The sequence below is a fragment of the Falco rusticolus genome, chromosome 2 (assembly GCF_015220075.1).
Source record: "Falco rusticolus isolate bFalRus1 chromosome 2, bFalRus1.pri, whole genome shotgun sequence".
NCBI lineage: Eukaryota > Metazoa > Chordata > Aves > Falconiformes > Falconidae > Falco > Falco rusticolus.
In genome coordinates, this window is record NC_051188.1 from 81,383,721 (window position 1) to 81,405,043 (window position 21,323).

Genomic DNA, 21,323 nt, shown 5'->3' on the forward strand with positions numbered 1-21,323 from the left:
TGCAGATCAGCAGGGACATTGGCAGGCAAAACTTAGTTCTGCTCTCCTTATTTTAAAATTTGATGCTCTGAACAGGCCTTTTCCCTCTCAGATTTTTAAGGCCAGAAATCACGTCAGTGGATAGATTAAATATAGACAATGATATAAGCTGCGCAGAGTCAAACAGTTCTTTCTGTTAAGATAGTTCAGCTTACATCGTCTCGTGAGGTCTCTCACCATTCTTCTTTGAAAGCAATTTTGTAAAATGTTGGATCAGAAGGACTGTCTTGCCCCTTTAACCGATTTTGGACATGATGCATTTTGACTTGGGAAATGTTCAGGTCACCATTTATGTATGTGACTGTAACTAACAGTATGTAAATGCAGTTCTCAGGTTGAATCATCATCCTGGAATCTGATTTATTGTAGTATTACTGATATTGCAGCAACCATGACTGTAGATAGCATCTTGTCATAGATCACATTAGCTGGAATATATCTGTAGTTGGAGATTTGCTATTCCTTTTCAGACCTATTGGTGTATGTTGAGAGAACACACATACCCAGTACCTGCCAACTGTATGACATGAAGCAAAAGTTAAGAAACTATGTTTTAAAGCTAAAAGAAAGAAAACATTAAAGGGAAAGGAAAGAATTAATTCTTTATACCACATCATCTATAAAAAATACTTTTTAAGGAGGTAAATCAGGAAGGGTGATGCTGTTTGGAGTTGTAGTCATCTGATTACCGTGGGCAATTTGAAAATATGAGCTGTACTATAAATAATTCAACAGTTCCCTGATCTGAAGGACCTTATTGCAAGAAAAACAAGGATCAAAACCAATCCAAAATTCTTTTCATATGTTTTCTGAGGGCACAGCAACCCTGTAAATAGTTCTTTGGTAATGGCTTAAATAGTGTTTCATGTATTGTAGTTATGTGGTGTTATTTGAAAATCTTAAAAGCATGTTTTAAGATTAGATGGTACACTGCAGTTTGTTATCTTGTTTTTAAGAGCAAATAATTAAAAAGGTGTTTCTCTAAATTTCTACTTTATCTGCAGATTCTGGATAGTATGAAGCCACTGCGTCCTTATGAGCGCATTGACACTTTGAAACAATTTCTGGAGCATGATGGACATGTTTTACGTTTTTTCTGTGTGTGGGATGATCCCAAATCCATGTTTCATGACCCACGGGAACTTGTTCTGCACTATTATTTGTCTGATGATACTATTGATCTAAAAGAAATCATACCAGTAAACTCAGGCCGGGATGCAGTTCCACTTTTCCTCAGAAGAGATAAGCTTCCAAAGGTCAGGAATGAAAATTTCAGTTTATTTCAAATTCTTCTGCTAATTAAGAAATATTAAATGCCTTATTTTAAAAATCCTGTATTAGGTTTGTAATGATGTTTAGAAAGTGTTGTCAGAGTATTAATCATAATTGCATGATTTAGGTTTTGCACACATTTGTATAATAATAAGTGATGGGAAAAAAATAACTTCAGGCTTGTCATGCCTAAATTAAAGGAGACAGTTTAGTCAGAAAGATATCCTATGGTTTTCTTTCTGCCATGTTAGAGTATTAAGGTAAAGGTATTAATAAAGTTCTGCATTAATGGAAGTCCGTAAAAGTAATTAATACTGATAAACTAATGTAAAACTGAGGTGAATTCAGATTTGATCCATGTCTTATATTGGAACCTTTGGAAAAGTCCAGGTTTAGTATTCCGTAACATTACTTCCTTCTAGCAAATCTAGAGTGATTTCTTAAAATTGGGGCCTTATGCAAATCTAGTTAAAATCAATAGGAATCCATGAATGAGCTTTGTCAGGCATTAATCAGGTGCTTATTTGGGAATGCTCCTCTTGGCGAAATCTTTAAGGGGTTTGAGTCCTCTAACTTATTATAACTATAAAATTAATAAGCTGGATACAATTCTGTATCACTCTGAACAGAACCTGGTGATAGAATAACTCAACCCACAGATGGAGTGAAATACTGGGAAATATTTCTCTCCTTTCCTTCTAATACTAGTCATCTATTTATGATGCTATAGATCTATGTGAGATTTTATAGCAAAAAACATTCAGAAAAATACTGCATTTTTCTCACCTTGTGTATCTGATGTTCTGAGATGCTGATTTAGCAGTGGCTCTATTACCAGACCTCTTCTACCACTGAAGTGCATGTTGCAATTTTAAGGGCTGGCTTTCTCTGAATTCAGTGGAAATTTTGAGAAGGACAGCAGAGGAGATCAGTCAAAAGTTGGGGTGTCAGGGAAGGTGGTAAGACAAAATAACTCAATTTGGTTACCCTGCATCAACAGTTTGTTCATAATTTTTAAAAATGTAGTGCGTTTGTGTATTAAGTTTGATATTACTAGGATAAATTACTATTGTAATTTTGAAACTCACAATAGAAAGAAAAATACTAACATTTTTAGCAATAGAATCATTCTGACTTGAATCCCATGTATATGTGCAGTGTTTAGCGTACAGTAGGACCAACTCTGAGTGGTTCTTATGCATGTTTTTATAATTATTACCCATCAAAATAATAGCTTTTAGAACAGATGTTGACAACGATGTGCTACTTTGTGTGCGCTAACCTTTACTTTCTGTTTACTTCCAAGAAAATGCAGACTTTACTCCTGGATACACAGTAAGATTCTGAATGCTGCTTCTGGCATACATACCGGCTTTTGATGTATAACTGGCTTTTAGGTTTAGTGTTGTAATCTTAACTTACAATTTACTAAAAAGTCTCCCAAGAAAATACTGCAGTAACAGTCTGTAAAAACCCTGCTAATTCTAAGGTAACAGTTCTTTTTCTTTGCTGTTAACTCTATTTCTTAAGAGTTTGTCTTTTTTCTTGCAGTGTGCTCCTAGTGAGCTGTATCAGCCAGGTGCAATCACCAGTCGCACTGTTCTCAATGTGTTTGGAAAGTTAGGAAACAGAGACCGGTACATTCTGGACAATCGTAAGGTCAGATGTTACTGAATGCTTCCAGCTGTTGAATGTCTTTATAGTAGTTTTTGTAATTTCTGTGGTTGTTATCCTCTACAACAGAGTTAGTTATAATATTGTGTTTCCACTGGAGAATAGTGCAAATGAAAGCTACTGAGATTTACTGTATGTAAATTCTGTATTTGTGAAAGTGATGTAGGTTAGCATGGGGTGAAAAATGCTTGCAAATGGGCTATGAAGGTTACATTTTAAATCACATGCACTAAATGACCTAGATTTTAAGAAAGGTTGTGGGATTCTGAGATTTATAGAGCTGCTATATAAAAGTTTCCTCTTTCATTAGACAGGAGCAGTGCATCAGGAATTTTACAGAGACAGTGACCTGAAAATAGGGGCAGTAATTAATGTTTGGGGAAGGAAGATAATACTCTGTGATTGTGATGAATTCACTAAAGAATATTACAGGACAAAGTACGGAATTGGTAAGTAGTGATAATTATCCTTTCCTTATGAGCATTTTTACACTTTGTTTGACAGAGCTGTCTTGAATTTATTACTGACAAAACATGTTCATTAAAACCTTTAGCAATAACAATCTGTTGTAGGCTGTTAACAGCAAAGCAGTAATTTTGCAGGTGATCCAGAAGGGCTTTTTTATATGTTACTCCATTGAAAACTAACACATAATGTAGATTTTCTGTTCCTAACTGTCTCTATTTTAAAACTAGAATGACAAAATAGTCATATGGATAGGCTGCCATTTCTTCTCCTTTCCTTTCCCCTCCCATTCCAATAGCTGTGTTTGCAGTCAGAAAATAATGAAGAGCATGTAGTGAGCGAGTAAGTAGAATGAGCTAAATTATTCCCCATTATACTATGTTTCATTTTATATGGATGTCAGAATCCTCACATAATAAGATTTTCTGACAAGGCAGTAGTAGTGTATCACATTATTGGTTTTTACAATGCAGTTTTGTGTATTCTGGACCATTAGAGTATGTATCCCGTGAAGTTTCAGTGCTGAATTCTGGAAACATTTAGCAACTATGTCCACAATGGAAAAGCATTTTGGAAATGTATAACAATAGGGGCTTTCATTTATCTGTCTTTGAATTCCCTCAGTCAGACTTGCTAATGGTTCTATTATGGACATCTTTGTGCAAAAACAACTTAGTTAATTTCTGGCAGTTCATTCGTTCAAAAAGTATAGCTAAGTGTCTGACTGTTCAGAGACGGTTGGAAGAATCCTACTATGGCCTTTCTCTCACACTGTGAAACAAAATACCTGAGTAGACTATTTCTTTCAGCTTGACTTGTGATCAGATAGTGTAGTGTTTGGATCAAAGCTTGTCTGCTGCATTGGGGGAAAGAAATGTTGTAGCACTGCCATTACAACACTAATTTCTTAATTGCAAAACATGACTCATAAGGACTTTTTTAATAATAGCTTGGCACATCTGTACCGAAATAAATCTTTTCTTATACTGGCCAGTGTGTGAGGAAGCCATATTCAATATCCATAGTATTATCTATAATAACAGTGAGTCTGACTCCAGAGATGCAAAACAGGGGGTTCTTCCCTGAGTATTTCTTCAGCCAAGACTGCTTGCCGCTGTTTGGCAGCAGTATCTTCTGCCTGAGCAAAATATCCTGGAACAGTGAATGGGGATTTCTTACTCACAGCAGGCAATAAATGAAACGCAGCTGACCATTCTGTATCAACCAAGCAATATAGCCAAGTGTTACATGAACGCAAAGGCTCTCCCCCTCTTATAACGCTGGCTCAGTCATTACTGGTTCTGTCTCTGGGTATTAAAGTTAGGTGGTTTATAAGTTAGGAGAAGTCAGAAGTTGTTGATGTGCAGAATTCTAGAAAAGTGGGACCGTAGGTGGTCTAGTCCATTCCCATTGTTCTGAGGCAGGATAGCATATATACATGAGGTCACTGACTGATGTTTGTATAGCCTTTTATCAGCACCCTCGAGTAGAGGAGATTTCTTTGCCTCCTGAGGTATCTTGTCCTAACCTCATAGTTAAAAATGCTGCTTAATAGCTACTCAGAAGCTTGTTTGTGTAAACTGAGCGAGTAACTTTTTTGTCTTACATGTTACTGGACATGGAGAAAAATGGCTCAGTATCCTCTTTTTGTAACAACCTTGTACATATTCGAACACTATTCCAATACACTGTTTTACCAACCTACCCTCCTCCCAGGCCATTTGCTGCTAGGGGAAACCTTTCAGTCTTTCCCCATAGTCCATTCTTTTATATCTGTGATAATTTTTCTGTTTTTTCTCAGTGCTCTCTCCAGTTTCTCTGCCTCCTTAACACATAACACACAAAGATGTGCTCTAGCTGAGACCTGCAGAAAACTGGGAAGCATTTTGCACGTACCCTTAAGGATACATGATAGCAGAGACTCTGTCTCACATGAAAAAAACATCCATCTTGATGCAGCCTGTCTTGTTCAGAGAAAATACACTCTTTCTTCGAGATAAAAGATTCTCACGATTTGCTGTGAAATTCCTCCTTGCTTCCCCATCAGGATTAAAAAAAAAAATGTAGGGTGACTTTTTAACTAGAAGGGACTAGGAGTAGAATCAAGCTAGTTTTTGGCTTAGAAGCAGGCTTTGAAAAGGTGAGGTTTCACCATTTATTCTTAGTGAGTTAGAAATTTTGTTTGTGTCTGGTGGACATACAAGGTACTCTCAGTGGGCTTAGTCCCACAAAGTGCCTGGCATTCTGCTTCCATCCAATTAAACACTGAAACATGCTTAATTGCAGTTTGAGTCCAGGGAGACCATTTACTTAAGTAAAAGTAAGCAAGTGGATAAATTAGTTCTTAAATCAAGGCACAGGGCTCAGCACCTCATGGTATCAATTCAGCTGTTTGTTACTGTGTTTTCACATTACTTCAATTTATACTCTTCTGCCAAAGCCATTAAAGAGTCCAACATTTATTTTTGACTCCACAGTTTCAGTAGTAGTTGTTTTCTGGTGGAATTTGCCCTTTAGGAGAATTAAGGGCAGTTTAGATTTCCCTTGAAGTGAGTGATTATGATATCTGATATATTTCCAATGTGGGTTTGCCTGTTTACTCTTTATACCGTTTTGTGAAAAGCAAGGAGAGCTTTTCCACGGATAAACAATAGCTAATGCCCTTCAACAGGAAGCTAATGACATTAATGTCATCTAGCAGTGCTATGAATACAAGAGAAAAAAACGCCTTAATGTGTGTGATATTATCTGTCCAGACTTGCTAGTGTTAGCCTCAGAGGAGAAAAATATTCTATAGCCATGTAGGTGTTATGGTCAGCCAGCTGAAACTTAAAATATACTGATGTGCGGGGCGTGGGGGGAAGCTGATACTCATTCTTTTCACTAAATACAGTATCTTGGCACAGAATTGAGTATAAAGTGTAGAGTTGAGTATCAAGTGTTCTTTTTTAAGTAACAGATTGTTCTTGAAGGAACAAAACCAGTAAAATCTGGTTTCCTACTGATTTTTATTCAATGTCCCGGCACCTCCCAAGCCTGTCTGTTACGCCTTTTCGCAGCACCCTGTGATTCCTCTCCTGTCCCAGCTCTCCTCCCTCTCCCACCCCCTCATTTCTCAGGCTCCCTCTCTGACCTGCTGCCTGGGCAGAGCAGCGTGCGGGGTGATCGGCTGGCCAGTACGTGTGTGCTTTTGGCCAGGCAGCTGTTGCTGGATAACAGCTGACTTCTTACTTTTCCCTCAGTGGGGGCATTAAAGCCTGCTGCCAATTTTCAGTAGACTCATCAGAGATCAGAGTCTCTGTGGCGTCTAACCTCTCCACTACATGTGGTGGAGACTGAGCAGCAGCTTCTAAATATACTTGTGCATTTAGAGATGCCTTTTTTCCTTAGGTAACTGGAGTAATCATGAAGGCAGACTCTGTTGAAGGAGATTTTCTTTGAATCAGAGTGAACACTGCCATGTTTTAGCTGCATGGACGGTTCTATGAGCATTAGGTTTTCTTTAATCCTGCATGTCAAAGTTGTGAAAGTGGTGGTATTGTCTTCTTATTTTACTTCTTGCCTAAATTGTGGGACAGACTCTCACAAAAACAGGTCTCAGCTGTTTGTTATACATCTCCTCTTATGTGTAGGAATCATCATGTTAAAGTGTCATCCCTCCAGGTTATCACCACCTCTTCTATTGTCAAAGGCTAGTGGGATATCTCTCTCCTGTTCTCAGCTGTAATGCTCAGAGGTGTCTGTCCTCTTCCTCTGGAGGTAGAATTTCTTGCCTGCTTGGGATATGCTGATATTCAGTATGGTTATCACTCTAATCCAAAATACGTAGCACTTGACTCTTCCTTGAAAATGGTTTTATCTAGCACGAGGGGTTTCTTACAGTTCTTCAACTGAGGGCAGAAGGTAATCTTATGATGTATACCAAAATCTTAAAGTCTATACTGAAACTAAAAGCAGACAAGCCTATTCAAGCTGGTTTAATGCTGCCTCTGTGGCAACAAATTCTTCTTGAAGAGTTTAGTTTTTCTTAAGGCGGCTATCCTTATCTTCAGCTTGTTTATATGCTAAAGATGTTAAAAATGCTAAAGCTGGAGTTGTTTTGTTTCTTGCTGTTACTGGTGCTTTTTCAACTCTCACTCAGATTTTGATGTCATGAGAAAAAGTTACTAGTATGTGGTACATTTGATATACTATATATCTGAAATATATATGTGAAATAAATCCCCTAGAGCCAGCCTTCTCCTGCTGGGCATCAATTGATGCAGTAACAAGGGGTGAAATTGTCTATGGGAGAAATACTTGTGCTATTCTTTCTGGAAGTAGAAATTTGTAATCCTGGACTTTCAATTTATCCTCTACCCACTGTAGATTCTCACTGAAAATGTTACAGCCTGGAAGAAGAGAGCATTGATTCTTTTTCCAGACTGGACAGAGGTAATTTTCTTAAGAAACAGTGATAACCTTGAGGGGAGTGCATTTTTTGTGTAAGTGCAAGTTGTCTGATTCTACCCCACCGTTGTGTGGCAGAGCAAAGTTGAAATGAGATTTGAGGTTGGGTACGGCCGTTAGTCTACTGCACCTCATGGGGCTGTTTAAATGTTGCAGAAACAGGTTTTTAACTAGTTTCATAAACTGTATTTCTGCATGGCAATTTCTTTCTGAACGTTGTTATTCACAGGAGAGAATCTGAATATATAATCCTTTAAAATCCTGGAAGCTGTAGGTGGCACGAGGCTGGACATTTGCCTTGCTCTCTGTAGTGAATCTGAATGAAATAAGGTCATTTTATTTGGGGAAAGGGTGGGAACCAAAGCACAGAACTTCCCTTTGGACTCTGTTTACTCCAGTCTTGGGTTGTGAGGGATTCAGTGTACTCTGGGGCTAACATGATATTCCTCTTTATTTGTAGTTTCCTTCTAGTTTATAAATCTAATTTTCATCCACATGTGCTAAAGTACATGCAAAGGGAAATGCTTTAGGATTTCTTGATGAATGCCTTATGCGTGAGTACTAATGTGCATGCACTGTGACCGGCGTGGAAACACATGAGCTTGTCTTTTGGGTTCATCAGTTCAACCGCCTGTCCTGGCTTCCCAAACTCTTCTGGCAGGAAGCGAGTTATTTGCGGCCGTGCAAAGAGACGGGGTTTGTTTCTGCTGGAATACACTGCCACAAACCTCCGGACGCTGAGGGAGAAATTATTAGTGCCGATTCACATACTGAATAATTAAAAAAAAATAAAAATGGTTAAGGATGATAAAGAGAGTCAAGACCCTAATTAGAAGCAGGGGAGCTGCGGACCTCAGCGCGCGGCGGGGCGGGGCGGGGCGCGGCGCGTGGGCTGCCGCGCGGCCACGAGGTGGCGCTGTGGGAGCGCGGGAACGGCGCGCGCCAGCCCCCGGCGGGGCGGTGGGCGCCATCCCTGGGGAGCGGGGTGTTCCTCCCGGCTCCCGGTAGCTCGGGTGGCATCGCCCCCGGTAATCGTCACGGGAGCGGCGTGCCGAAGGGGTGCAACGTGGCACACTGCACAGGGCTCGGGAGGCAATTTTGTCACAAACGGCGTCTGGGAAACGGTATTTCGATGCACGTTTACATACACACGTGAGGTGGCTGTGAAAATTGCTGAATGGAGTTTCTTTCACGTAGGGGCTTGGCCTTTGCACTTCTGAATCACAGAAAGGGCACGTGCATTTTTTATGGAGAAAAATGTTGGCATGATTTTTGCAAAACCCCCTTTCACCTGATCCAGGTGAAGGCATTAGCTTTTCAGACCATATTCTTCTGAGAGGTAAAGGCCAAAGAAGACCTCATTGTTTTTTCAAGTCAAAGAAAAACTCTGACATCTGAATGCTTTCTATATTTTTCAATTTCATACTGATGTTAGGCAAGTCAAGATTTTAAGAAAGTATGTTGCTTTGATCTTCTGATATATCCGTGTTTAAAACATTTCAATCACAAACCAATTCAGAAAATGTTCCGAGTGACGGCAGTTTTGTCATTCTCCTCTATTTGCACTGAAACCCATGCTACACATTTAGGTTATTCATCTCTCTTCGGTTCTGGGTAGAAAAGTTAAATTTTTGAAAATCTTTTTTACAGGATCCACTTTTATACACTGGTCACCTAAATCACCTTTTGCCCCCTAGGCTGTGGTTTGTGATCCATCTTCCAGTTTGCCTTGTTTCTCTTTCAATTACTAGCCCAGGCAGCTCTCCCTTCTTCAGGGCAGCATCTCCAGCCCACCAGGCAAGGAGGTGATGCTCCGTGCAGGCAGTGCTGTGCCACTTGGCTCCGACCTACATGTTGCATCCGTGTTGGTGCAGGAAGGGCTCTGTGGGTTGTGGGGGGCAGCAGGCTGGGCTTGGGGCCACAGCAAAGAGGACCAGCTGCAGCCTGGGCTGCCCCAAGATCAAGCAAAGTGACTATCCCCCTCTGCTCAGCACTTGTTAGACCTCATCAAGTTACTGTGTCCCCTTTTGGGTATGCCAGGAGAGGAAAGACACGGACCGGCCAGTGTGAGGTCAGGTGGGGCCACAGGACAGTCAGGGCTGAGGAACACATCCCAGGGAGCAGGGCTTGCTCAGCCTGGGAAGGGCCCCAGGCCCCTGCCGGCACCCACCCATGGGGAGGTGGCTGAGACAAGGCAGCCTGGCTCCTTGCAGGGGTGTATGGCAGGAAGGCACGAGACAGCATGCCTAAGTGGAAACAAGAGGCTCAGGGCTGGGCGTCAGGAAAAACTTTGCTGCCAGGGCAGGCTGTGCAGGCTCCGTCCTGGAAGGTGTCAAGCCCCAGCTGAACACAGCCCTGAGCAGCCTGCTCTGGCCTGGGGCTGACTCTCCTAAGCAGGAGACTACACTAGAGACCTCCTGAGGTCCCATCCAACCTGAATTATCCTATATTCCTGTGATTTATGTCTTCATTTGCCTCAGGCCTGCCCGTTTACTTTCTCCCATATACAAGTTACTTACTTCCTCTTGCCTTTTCCATTTTCCATTAACCTTATTTAAGCAGCAGACGGTATTACTCTGTTGAAGTTTTACGTGAACCCCACTGGCAGCTGGAAGCTGTGTTGCAGCAGGAGAGCAGTGCAGGGAAGCAAACGGGCCAAATGGTACAGTAAGATTTTCACCAAGAGAGGAGTAAGGAGGGACCATAGGGCAGCTGGGCTTTTGGGAGCAACTGCTACGGGAAGTGAGTGCACGTCCCTGACCAGTCATGTCTCTGCTAAGTCAGGAGAGCTCCTGCTGTGTATCTGGGATAGTCAGGACCATTGATCACTGCAAGGAAAGACTTTTGACTGGGGAGAATGAGGGAAAACAAAGCTTCCAAAACTCTATATAAAGTGAGGTGTGGACTGAAGCTATTGGCTTCAATGTACCAAATTCTTCTCATATATGTATGATTTAAATAATGAATAAAATTTTATTTACTTATGTATTTATTTTCCTCTGGCAAAAACCAGAGGACAGGAAACTCATATTTACTTAGTCAAGTTGTCTCAAAGAATAAAACTGAAAAATTAATTTAGAATTGCTAATTTATTATTTTATCCCATTTTGAAACTATATTTGTCTTTCCTTTTGCCTGTGTGTCTTAATGATGTTTGTCAAACATTTTAAGATTATAGGTGAAGTCCTGAAACCCTTGAAGAAATTATGATTTTGCTGTTGGCTTCTATGGAGTAACTCTACACTGTAACAGTAGGAAGGATCCTGGTTTGACATTGATCAGTGCTCTGTTACAGAAATAGGCTAATAAGTATTCATATTGGAAGTTTAAATCCTTCGTAGAATGGCTTCATCAGAACAGTAATAAATAAGTCTTGCTGTCTTTGTTGTAGAGGATTTCACCCCAGTTCCATATAAGACTCCATCACCTCCAAAACCAAAAATCCCATTTCCTCCTTATACTGGATTTGGTTCCGAAGAGGATTCTCTGTGCTCCTGTATGGGTCTGCTTCCCAAGCCTCCCCAAAAAGATTTCAAGAAATTCATGGAGAAAGACAGGTATTTCAGTGAAAAATAATTCCAGTTTATTTAATTACATCTTTTCATGAAGGAGATAAATGTTAAGTAGGGCTGTAATTTTTTCAGCAAAATTTGCAGCTCATCAGACTTCTAAGGGACAGGTGCACCAGGACTAGTTTAGTGACATGGTACCCTAATAATTATTCTCCAAACTCAGTAAAATTTATCTTCTGAGAAGGCAAATATTCTCACCCTCCCATTGCCTACCTCCTCCCCTTTTGCTGTCTTCAGTAGGAGTTTGATAGAAGTCTTAGTCTAGGTATTAGTCAGGAATTTCGTGTGCTTCAGCAGTCCAACACTGATTTGTTTTTCTGTTTGACTTTCTGGCATTTGCTTTTTTTGTCTGCTGAATTTCATGCAGTTTACTCTAGCTATATTAAAGCATTAACTTTTTCCTTTCCATTATGAAATGTTTTGTCAGACAGTGGTTGTTGAAGCCTAAGCAGAACACAAGGTCATATGCTAGAGATTCACCTGTAGAACCTCCCTAAAAGAAGAAAGCTATTAGCAAAAGGCTTGGGAATGTATTGATAGTGTATATATAGTGGTGCAATAAAACATTTGCAGCACGATCACTGAACAAATATCCAACTAGTAACATCATCTGGTGGGCCTGATTTTGTGCAGATAATCCTAGTATGTATTGCTGTTCAGAATTTGATTTGAAAATATACCTACCTAAATGTGTTCTTCCTTCATAAATTTTCTGGAATGAATACAAATTCATTCCAGACCTGTGGCAGAGAAGTAATTTTCTCCTGAAAATGATTCTTTTCTATCTGACTGACTAGCTGGTTCTGTTAATTTAAGCTGAAAATGTTTTTTGACAAAAGTAGGGAATCTTACACCATTTCCCTTCTTGGTCCAGGAATAACACAATTAATGTATGTTACAAAACTCAGGAGAATGCATTTCTTAGTGCTGACTCTGTTTTTGATTTCTTGCCTCTTTGCTTTTTAGAAGTGGCATGCAAAGTAACATACTGCGCTTTCTTGCAAAACTCACCACAGATAGTCCTGTTGACAAGGATCGGAGATTTATTATTTCCTACTTCCTGAGTGATGACACCATTTCAGTTTTTGAACATACACAGCAAAACACAGGTAAGATGCAGTAATGTCTTGCAATCAGTCCCAGTTGCCCTGCTCATTTGATTAGAGTTTACAATAAACATTGTGGCCGGACTCGGCACTAGCAGAAGCAGGGATATGGATTTTTAAATGCAATGGGAATTACATCAGCAGGTCTACTGCATTATCTTGCATAGCTCTATGTCACATTAATTTATAACCTTCATCACTCACAACAGCTCTGTTCATTGTATGACAGTACTTCACAATATCCTTTCGGAAGTGGATGTTTAATGTGTTAGAACTTTTATTACATTTTAATTTGCAAATCTGGCCTTTAAACATTTGCTTTTGTAGTAGATAACATACAGGAATTGTAACTGGTGATAAATAGGGATGCGAAATGTAAGACATCAAGAATGAAAGAGTAAATGCTTTATTTTGTGGGATTGTGTTATGGTGTTATGAAACCTATATAGCATCCATTGTATAGAAGCAGCTTATGAAAACAAAACAGCTGTGATATTTTTAACACACTTCAACATTAATCATGTAGTGTTGAGCATCTGAAGAGTGAAGGTTGCCCTGCACTAGTGTCTGTGTATGCACGTGTGTGTGTATAATACTGAACTGAAGATCAAGAGCCAGACTACCCGTGTTTTAAGTGACAAATGCTTTGTTACTTCTCAGTTGCTTTATCACATTTATCCTATTGCTGGAGCATGGTCACCCAATGTTGTCATGGTTAAATTCTTTTGACTACTGTTGTCTGTTGTAGGCTGCCTCCAACTGAGGATATGAAAGGTTTTGTGATTTTCAAGCATTTTTTTATTTCCTTGGAGTGTCTTGCACACAGATGGAAGGACACAGCACTGGAAAGGGTGTCAGAAAGTCAGTAACTCAGAGAGACAGGGAAGCCTTGGGCTAAGAGTGATCTTGTTGGAGAGATTAGTGTATTTCTGTGAAGGCCACAAAACGTCTGCAGGAACAGTTTCAGAACAGTTAACATCCAGAAATGCTGTGGCATCTCTCAACATGTGCAGTCAAAGGACTGACTGATAAAATCAGAGAGAAAAAAAATCAGGAAATCACAGTCTCTCAGAGACAAGGAGGAAAGAGTAATAGAAGGTTTCCTTAGTTATCTTGTTAGGTTCTTGTGAAACCTTGTGACTAGCTCTTTTGATACTGCTTGAATTGCCCTCTATCACAATATCACTTCTTGGCACAGAGTACCTTAGCGTGGTATTTCAGGTGCACCCTGCAATGGGGACCAGCTCACCGTGCTCAGTACTGGCCTATCTGGTACTTCCAGCTCACTGTCTAGAGCGAAGACTGCCCTAGGGGGACTGTTCACTCCCCTTTGCTTCAGGCTCTGGTTCCAGCAGTTGACTTTCTGAGGTCGAGTTATTTAGCTTACAGTTGAAGACTAAGTACTCTTGCAACCCCACATTTAAGCCTTTATTGAAAATGATTTCTGATGTTAATCCTTTTCAGACCTATGATGAACATCACATCCATAAAAAATGAAGGTGTGGTGAATGTCTAGACCCTCCTGTATTCCTAGAGTACTCTTTTCTGTGCCAGTGGTGCTGCTAAGTCATTTAGAGTGCCCTGCACATAGGTAGGTTTTTGGGAAGGCCTGAGCCTTTTCGATGCCAAGAACTTCTAATGGTATCTCTGCTTGTATCCACCTATATTATGACTGCATAAATAGGGACCACACCCCCAACTACAATACAAGCAATTCTCTGGGAAATATTTTGAAAATATGTAGAGTACCTACCTAGGCTTCAATGAGTTAGCCCCGCTCCACTGCAACATCAAGATATAGCACTGTCTATGGCAGCAATGATCTGTCATTATTATTTTATGAGTTTCCTGCCATCCAGTGGCCTCTAATTTATGCAACTTCTTGTATTACAGCTAAATACACATACAATTATGTATATATTTATTATGTAACACTGCTGTGAGGCTCAAAATCAGCCCAGTTCTCCACTAGTGAATTACATTTGACTGGCATTCCTTTTGTCCGGAGACATAAAGGATGCTAAGGGTACAGCTGCACTGTTAAATTAAAGAAGTCAAGGGAACAGTTTGATTCTCAGACCCCAATCATATGTATTATCTGTTCCGTCGCTGCTGGTTCTCCTTTGCCATTGCAAAAGGCCCCACAGAGCCTGGGGCCCCTCCTGGAGGATGCTGAACTCCAGAAAACTCTCCTGCAAGGCAGTAAGGGCAGGGCTGCACCAGGTTTGGCTTGCTCCACTCTTACAAGTCATCTAACGCTATACCAGGAGGTTTTGCACACTCAAAAATTCAGATCCTTCTGCCACACCCAGGGGCTGCAATACATACCCTCGTTTTATGCTGTAAAGCACCGCTCTGTTGGACTGCAGCATAGCCCTCACTTACTTTCACACAAAAATAATAGCTGTGTCTTTAGACCCCAGGTTCATCCCATAGCACCCAGAGCAGGATTGGTCACACACTGTGCAGTGTAGATGTGGTCTGTTGGTCAGGCTCTAAACAGCATGGGACCAGAGATTGCTTCCTGGCTACCTTCTATTTTGGAATGAGAATATATGCTGGGATTGCAGCTGGGAGCCCGTTGAACATTGCTAGTCAAACAAAATGAAAAACAAAAAATGAGCAAGTTTGCATACCAACAATAACAAATGCTTTAAGATGCATTTGAAAGGCACATATTTGTAAATGGCTTTTAAACTTCCCCGGGATGTTAAAGTGAATGGAGTAGCTGACTTTCAGAGGTGGTAGAAAGGTGAAGTGGAAGGATGTGGCTAAAACTGGCCATTGGAGGGTTTAGTGAGAACAGCTTTGAAAAAGCAGGATAAGAAGTAGGGATGGGGAGGGGTGGCAGAGCAGCAGTGGGAAAGAAGCCTGGGACTGCAGAAATTTCTGTTCCCACCTTCCTTCTTTTCTTTCTTCTCCCTTTCTCTTCTCTCTCTTTATCCCTCCCTCATTTTAGTCATCTCTGAAGGAAAAGTGAACAGGTTTCTTTGAGGTTAAGAATGAGAAGGCTTTGTGAAGGTCAGATAAAAGTGGCTAGAAGAAAGGAATAAGGCATGCAAAATGGGAGTAAGGAGAACATTCCTGCGTGAGGAGTAGTGTTGAAGTGGATGGGGTGGGAGAACAGTAAGTTTGAGCACATCCTACAGAGGGGATGAGTTAAAATAGTAAATGAGTCCCAAAATAACAACTTGACTGTCCCCTTTATGCACAGGTTGAAAGGGCTATTTTTTCCTTTTTATTTGCATGAATTGATACAAATCAGCAAGTAAAAATGTTTCAAATCTCAGACCTAAGATGGAAGTAGTTAGTTGCTCTTACTTTTCTCAGTCCAGTAACCTAAAGGTTGCAGAGAAGTTCTTCACATGATTAGTAACACTGTGAAACTGTATTTGAAATGCACAGGGCTGGACATCTTGAAGCACTTGTTGAGATGGGGGTCAAAGCATGAGAACCTTGGCTCCCCATGCAGAAGATCACAACCCCCTTTTTTACTCAGTGTAAGACCAAGCCAACAGCTGTACAAACACCTGCAAAGTCTGATCTGATCTTAATGGAAGAGAGTCTTTGGTTGTGGTGTTTATTTTGTGCTTTGAGCCTGGCTCCTGTAGATTTCCATCAAAATTTCTCTTCAGGTTTCAGTGTAAAATCTCTAACCTAATGAAATATTTTGGATTGCTTTTCTTTATAACACTTGGAATGTACTAACCTGTAATGTTTACAAAACAATTATGGGACAAAGGTATTAAGGTAAGTTTCCAATCTAAGTGCACAGTTGTAGGGATATAGAGACAAGAGTGAAGTTCCAATCTTACGAAGACCAGTTCTGTTTAAATATTACAGACAATTGCCAGGATTATATAGCCTAAAATTTCATATTTGTTTTAGTAGCTAGGTGAAAAGGACTGTGTTGAGATTAGAGTTACATTAGTGATTTGAATTGTTTTTTGATTCAAGCTAGATCCGACCATTATCATAGTGTAGTTTTTGTCCTCTGCTTTTACGGTGCTAGTAAAGCAATTAAGACAGACATCTACTCCAAACTCTGGTTTAAGAAGTAACTCTGGTTTCACATTTATTTATAATTTTGACTATAAAAGGCATTTTATTACACGGTTCATCAGCCTTTTATTGGACTTGCATAACTACCTAATATGTAAGATGTCATTAAACGTTACTAAAGTATGCTTTTTGGCTTTTGGCTTGGAAGCTGAAATATAAACAGGAAACAAACCCCAGGAACTCTAGAGTTGTTGTAGGGCACATGTCCTGACAAAACTAAACATGTGACAGAATGTTTTCTAGAAAGCTTGATACATACAATGCAACCTTGTGCTGTACCAGAAGATAGTACTAGAAAGTGAAATATTCCTTTTAGTATCTTACATACCCTTGAGGACCACATGCAGTTTCCAGTGGCACAAATAAAATCATGGCAATGTGAAAAGAAAGAATGTGACATACACAGCTTACAAATAAAATAACAGATCACAATTAAATTGCATTGGCAGAACAGTATGTGGAAGATAGTGTCATGCCACTCCTACTTTTTTTTATATTCAAAAACCCTTAAAACCAAGTTAGAATTAGAGCACACCATAATTCATGATCTAGGACTGTGCTATCCTAAGTTGTGAATATTTTTTTCTGTTTTGCTTTAACCGTTCAAGGATGATTGCCTGCATCTTACATTTTGCACCTTAATGTTTCTCAAGGTCAGTCCAAAGGCTGGCGACAGGGTTATGGGAATGATTTGAAGAGGCACATTTCTGTCCCATTTTAAAGAAAAGAAAAAAAGGGAAAAGTGTTTGGCAGGCATTCAAATGAGACGTGTCACAGAATATGCACAATGTAACAGTTGCTGTGGACACTGGCAGAGACAGTTCTTTTAGCAGTGAGAGGGAGGGGGAGAAGGAACTCAAGGATGAACACTGATATTTAAAAACACAAATCAGCTGGTTTGGGGTGCCTTTTGAGTTTTCTTTTGTGTTTTTTTGGTTTTTTTTTCCCCAAGTAAGGCCACAATTAATTATTTACAATTCTATTCCCATAGGGATACGTGGTGGGAAGTTCTTGGAAAGAGGTCGCATTAAGAAGCCAGGGCAGGAGCTCTTTAAGAGTGAGCCATCTGAATACTTCAAGGCTCAGAATCTGTTTGTTGGAGCCAGAGTTTGTTTCCATGGTCACAACTTTCTTTTGGTGGATGCTGATGAGTACACGTTCAACTACATGGAGAAGCATGCAAATGAGGTGAAGCAGGCTTTTGCTATTTTCTATTATCTTTAAGGGCTATACCTTATCTATATATTTTTCAGCATTATTTATACCTAGTTACTTCACCCAAAGTTCACAGCCCAGCGCTCTCTGTCTAGCAATGGATTTAGGAGGTGCTTGCTAGGGAGTGCATGCAAGCCTGGCCGCTCTTTACCATCCATTCCCCTTCTACTTTCTCAGTGTCCACTGTTACTGTATTAGAGGTTGTTAGATGGTATATTCCTGCCTATTCCTTCTCAAGACCTCTTGCCCCTGAATTGATCTAACTTTGTTGAACCTACAGGTAACTGTCTGCTTCCACAGCTTTCTGTGGCAGCAGTTGAAAAATTCACTGCCTGCTATGTAAAACAAAAACAAAAACAAAAACAAAAAAAACCCCAACAAAGTATGATAAAAGAAGTAAGTATCTTTTATCTGTTTTAAACCAACTCCCACTAATTTCAATGTCAGTTCTAGTTTTCTGGGGTTTGATGAAGATCCTCATTCACTTTATGCACCACCTTCATAATTTTTAAATCTCACACATTCTTCCCTCTCAGCCTAATCCTATCCAGTTAAGAGTCTCACCCTTTTCAGTCTGTCCTTGCAAGGCAACTGTGAGACGTGGAGACTGGAACAGTGCACAGTTAAGATGTGGGCCTATCCAATTTAGTCTTACTGATGAAGTTATTTTATTCCCTGATTTTACTTTTGGGTTCATACATATTTATCTGCCAAAACATTTCCCTTGTGATATTAGAAATTCATATCACAGTCAGGAATTCAAGCTAACAGTTTATACTGAGCTTCACTATCTTTTGGTGTTGCTTTCAGAGGGGAGAGCAACAACAGAGAGCTGGGGTGCCTCTGCTGTTGTATGCTTTATGCTACCAGTCATGACACAAATGGCTGGTAAAGAAGCCCTCATTCCCCAAAGCTGGGAACGTATCCAACAGGAAGACATTAATTATCTATAGCAATTGTCACAGAGGTCAAAAAAGAAAAGATACAGGGATGGAGAACCACAGAAGAGTCACAGAGCTTTTGTGGGATTTTTTTCTTGGTTTGGTAAGAAATGTAGATTACTATTTCTTTTTATGATGAAGTTTCTGCAGCAATATTTGAATAAATGTACCCTAGTATACTTGGAAATTCCTGTTATGTGCAGCTCTGACCCATTCACTCTGAAAGGCAGCTCAGGAGCCAAGACATTTTTGCCTCACAATCCCTATTCTGGATTGTTCCTTCATCACAGTGTGTTCTTGAACATCAGCCTTAGGACTAGACTGTGGTCTGAGGACTTTGGTGTAGTGCATATGCTTCATAGCTCATGGTAGGCTGTCAGCATGACTTGTGCCTTCAGCAGACCTTCTCCAGAGCTGCCCTTTTGCTTAGGCTTGCTGAGGGCACACCTAAGGAAAATATACAAGTGGGTTTATCAAGCTGTGGTCCTCTGCCCATTTGTCATCCATCTTTTGTGGATGGAGGAGGGAGAAGGTTCTCAGTGCAAGCCTTGAATTGTTCCATGCCTGCTGGCTCGCCAAAGTGAGCAGGACTCCCAAGGTGCCAGTAGGCCTAGTGCAGTCTTGGAGACTGCGAGTCTCACTGTCATTGTGCTGCTGAGGCAGAGGTAGATGCAACCTGACCCTGTGCTGCCTTTGGGCCACACGTGCTGTTCTCACTCAAATGAAAACAGCAGAACTGTGTGATTTCTTTGTAAATGAATGTGGAGTTAGCCCCACCTGCCTTTCCTGGAATAATGAGGAGAGTCTGCAAAATGCTTATTGATATAAAATGCTACAACTGCTAAATGGTTTAAGCAGTAAAATGTAAAGCTCTATACATTATGTTTTCTTACTGCTGGACTGGTTCTCCTCCCAGCAGAATCAAAACCAAAGCTATTCTCCAAAATGCAGTGCATCATTAGGTTGTAAATGTTCTTTGGAACTGCTCTTTGCATTATCTTGGGTCAAACAGGTGAGATCTTAGTTTTCCAGACTGAATGGTTGTATATTTTCAGAATAAAATCTGCAGAATGGGAAGACGCAACACTAAAAATACTTCTTTAAAGTGAATTTTAAAATGTTCTTTGCACAGTTAAGATTTTAAAACAACTAGTAGAAAAAAAGATTTATTCTTCCAATGGTAGGTGCTTTGTTCATATCCTTGGAATAGAGCTCTAGAAGTAAGGACACACCTTGTTTGCCTCAGTTCATCAGGAGATTGCATACTCAGATCACAAGAACTTCAGCAATTATTGGAGAAGAGCAGAGCTGGAAGATAGTTTGAAGAAGGGGAAGCATTTTAAAATCATAGAATCATTGAGTGATTTGGGTTGGAAGAGACCTTTAGAGATCCTCTAGTTCCAACCCCACTGACTGTTTGTCAGTTATTTCTAAAATTAGAAAATAAATAATTTTCCTTTTGAATAGACAGAAGTTTCCTTTCAACAGAACACATCAACACATTCTCTGAAAACTGGTGAGAAAAATCCAGATGGAATGTTTTTCTTCTGGAAAATGGCATTTTGGCCACTTTTCTATAGGCATATGTTGATTTAGGTGAAATTTTGATCGGTAATCATGATACAGGTGGGAACTGATTTTCCTACCATTGAAACATTTGTCACTATATAAGGTATTTGGAAAGTTTTAATTTTCTGTTTCAAAATTGTGTTTATTGTGTTGTTTTTAAGTTATGAGGAGAGAAGAATAATTGAGTCTTGTAATTTTGATTGCCACCTGTACTGAAAGTAACTTTTCTACACTTTTAGTTCTTTTCAAATTTGAGGAAAAATAATGTATGTAAAAAGCGTAAATTTGCTTGCAAAACAGAACATGTGTGTTGCGCAGTCCTACCGGTATTATCCAGGTTTGAGGAGGACTCTTTCAAACAAGGCATCACTGTGCCTCCTTGGAAATTAATTCATCATCTCTGAAACAGTCTCAGTTGTTCAAACTGTATTGTCTTCTGCAGCAGAAATATGGAGGTTGATTTTACTTCCATTGAATTCAACAGAGTAACCTCTGACTTAAGCAAGACAATCAAATAAAACTAGCATGACTACTAGCATGTCAGCAGTTACATGAGAAGGGGAGAAAGCGGGTAGGGTTATTACCATGCTGCTCGGGTACTTGACGTCTATGTAGCTGTTTGGAATATGTAGTTCAGAAAAAAAGATGTAAAAATATCTGCTTTGATAATGTAGAGAAGACAGGTTTTTAAATAGACAGAACACTTTGTCCATCTGTAAATACTCATTGATTCCTTCTGCTCAGTCTTTTCTCAGTCTCTGTTCCTTGCTTTTTCAGCAAAAAGCTGTGTGCTTATGGCCCAGACAATAACGGCTTGGGCAGGGTATTTCTGTCTCTAAAACTTGATTGCTGGTCCACCTGCTCCACACCACTGCCTTGTGTGGCATTGCATCCCAGGGTTGTTCCTGGAGTTTTGGCATAGGCAGCAACTGTCTTCTGTAAATCTGAGCATGTTACCT

At 40.1% G+C, this 21,323-nt stretch overlaps 1 protein-coding gene across 1 annotated transcript in view; it reads left to right on the forward strand.

The window, feature by feature from the left end:
• EFHC2 (EF-hand domain containing 2) overlaps positions 1-21,323 on the forward strand; it is a 61,375-nt gene that overhangs the window by 23,161 nt on the left and 16,891 nt on the right. The window contains 6 exon segments of the mRNA XM_037378373.1: positions 1,044-1,295; positions 2,863-2,970; positions 3,296-3,434; positions 11,291-11,456; positions 12,438-12,580; positions 17,631-17,827. Of these exon segments, the coding sequence (XP_037234270.1) occupies positions 1,044-1,295; positions 2,863-2,970; positions 3,296-3,434; positions 11,291-11,456; positions 12,438-12,580; positions 17,631-17,827 (1,005 nt within the window).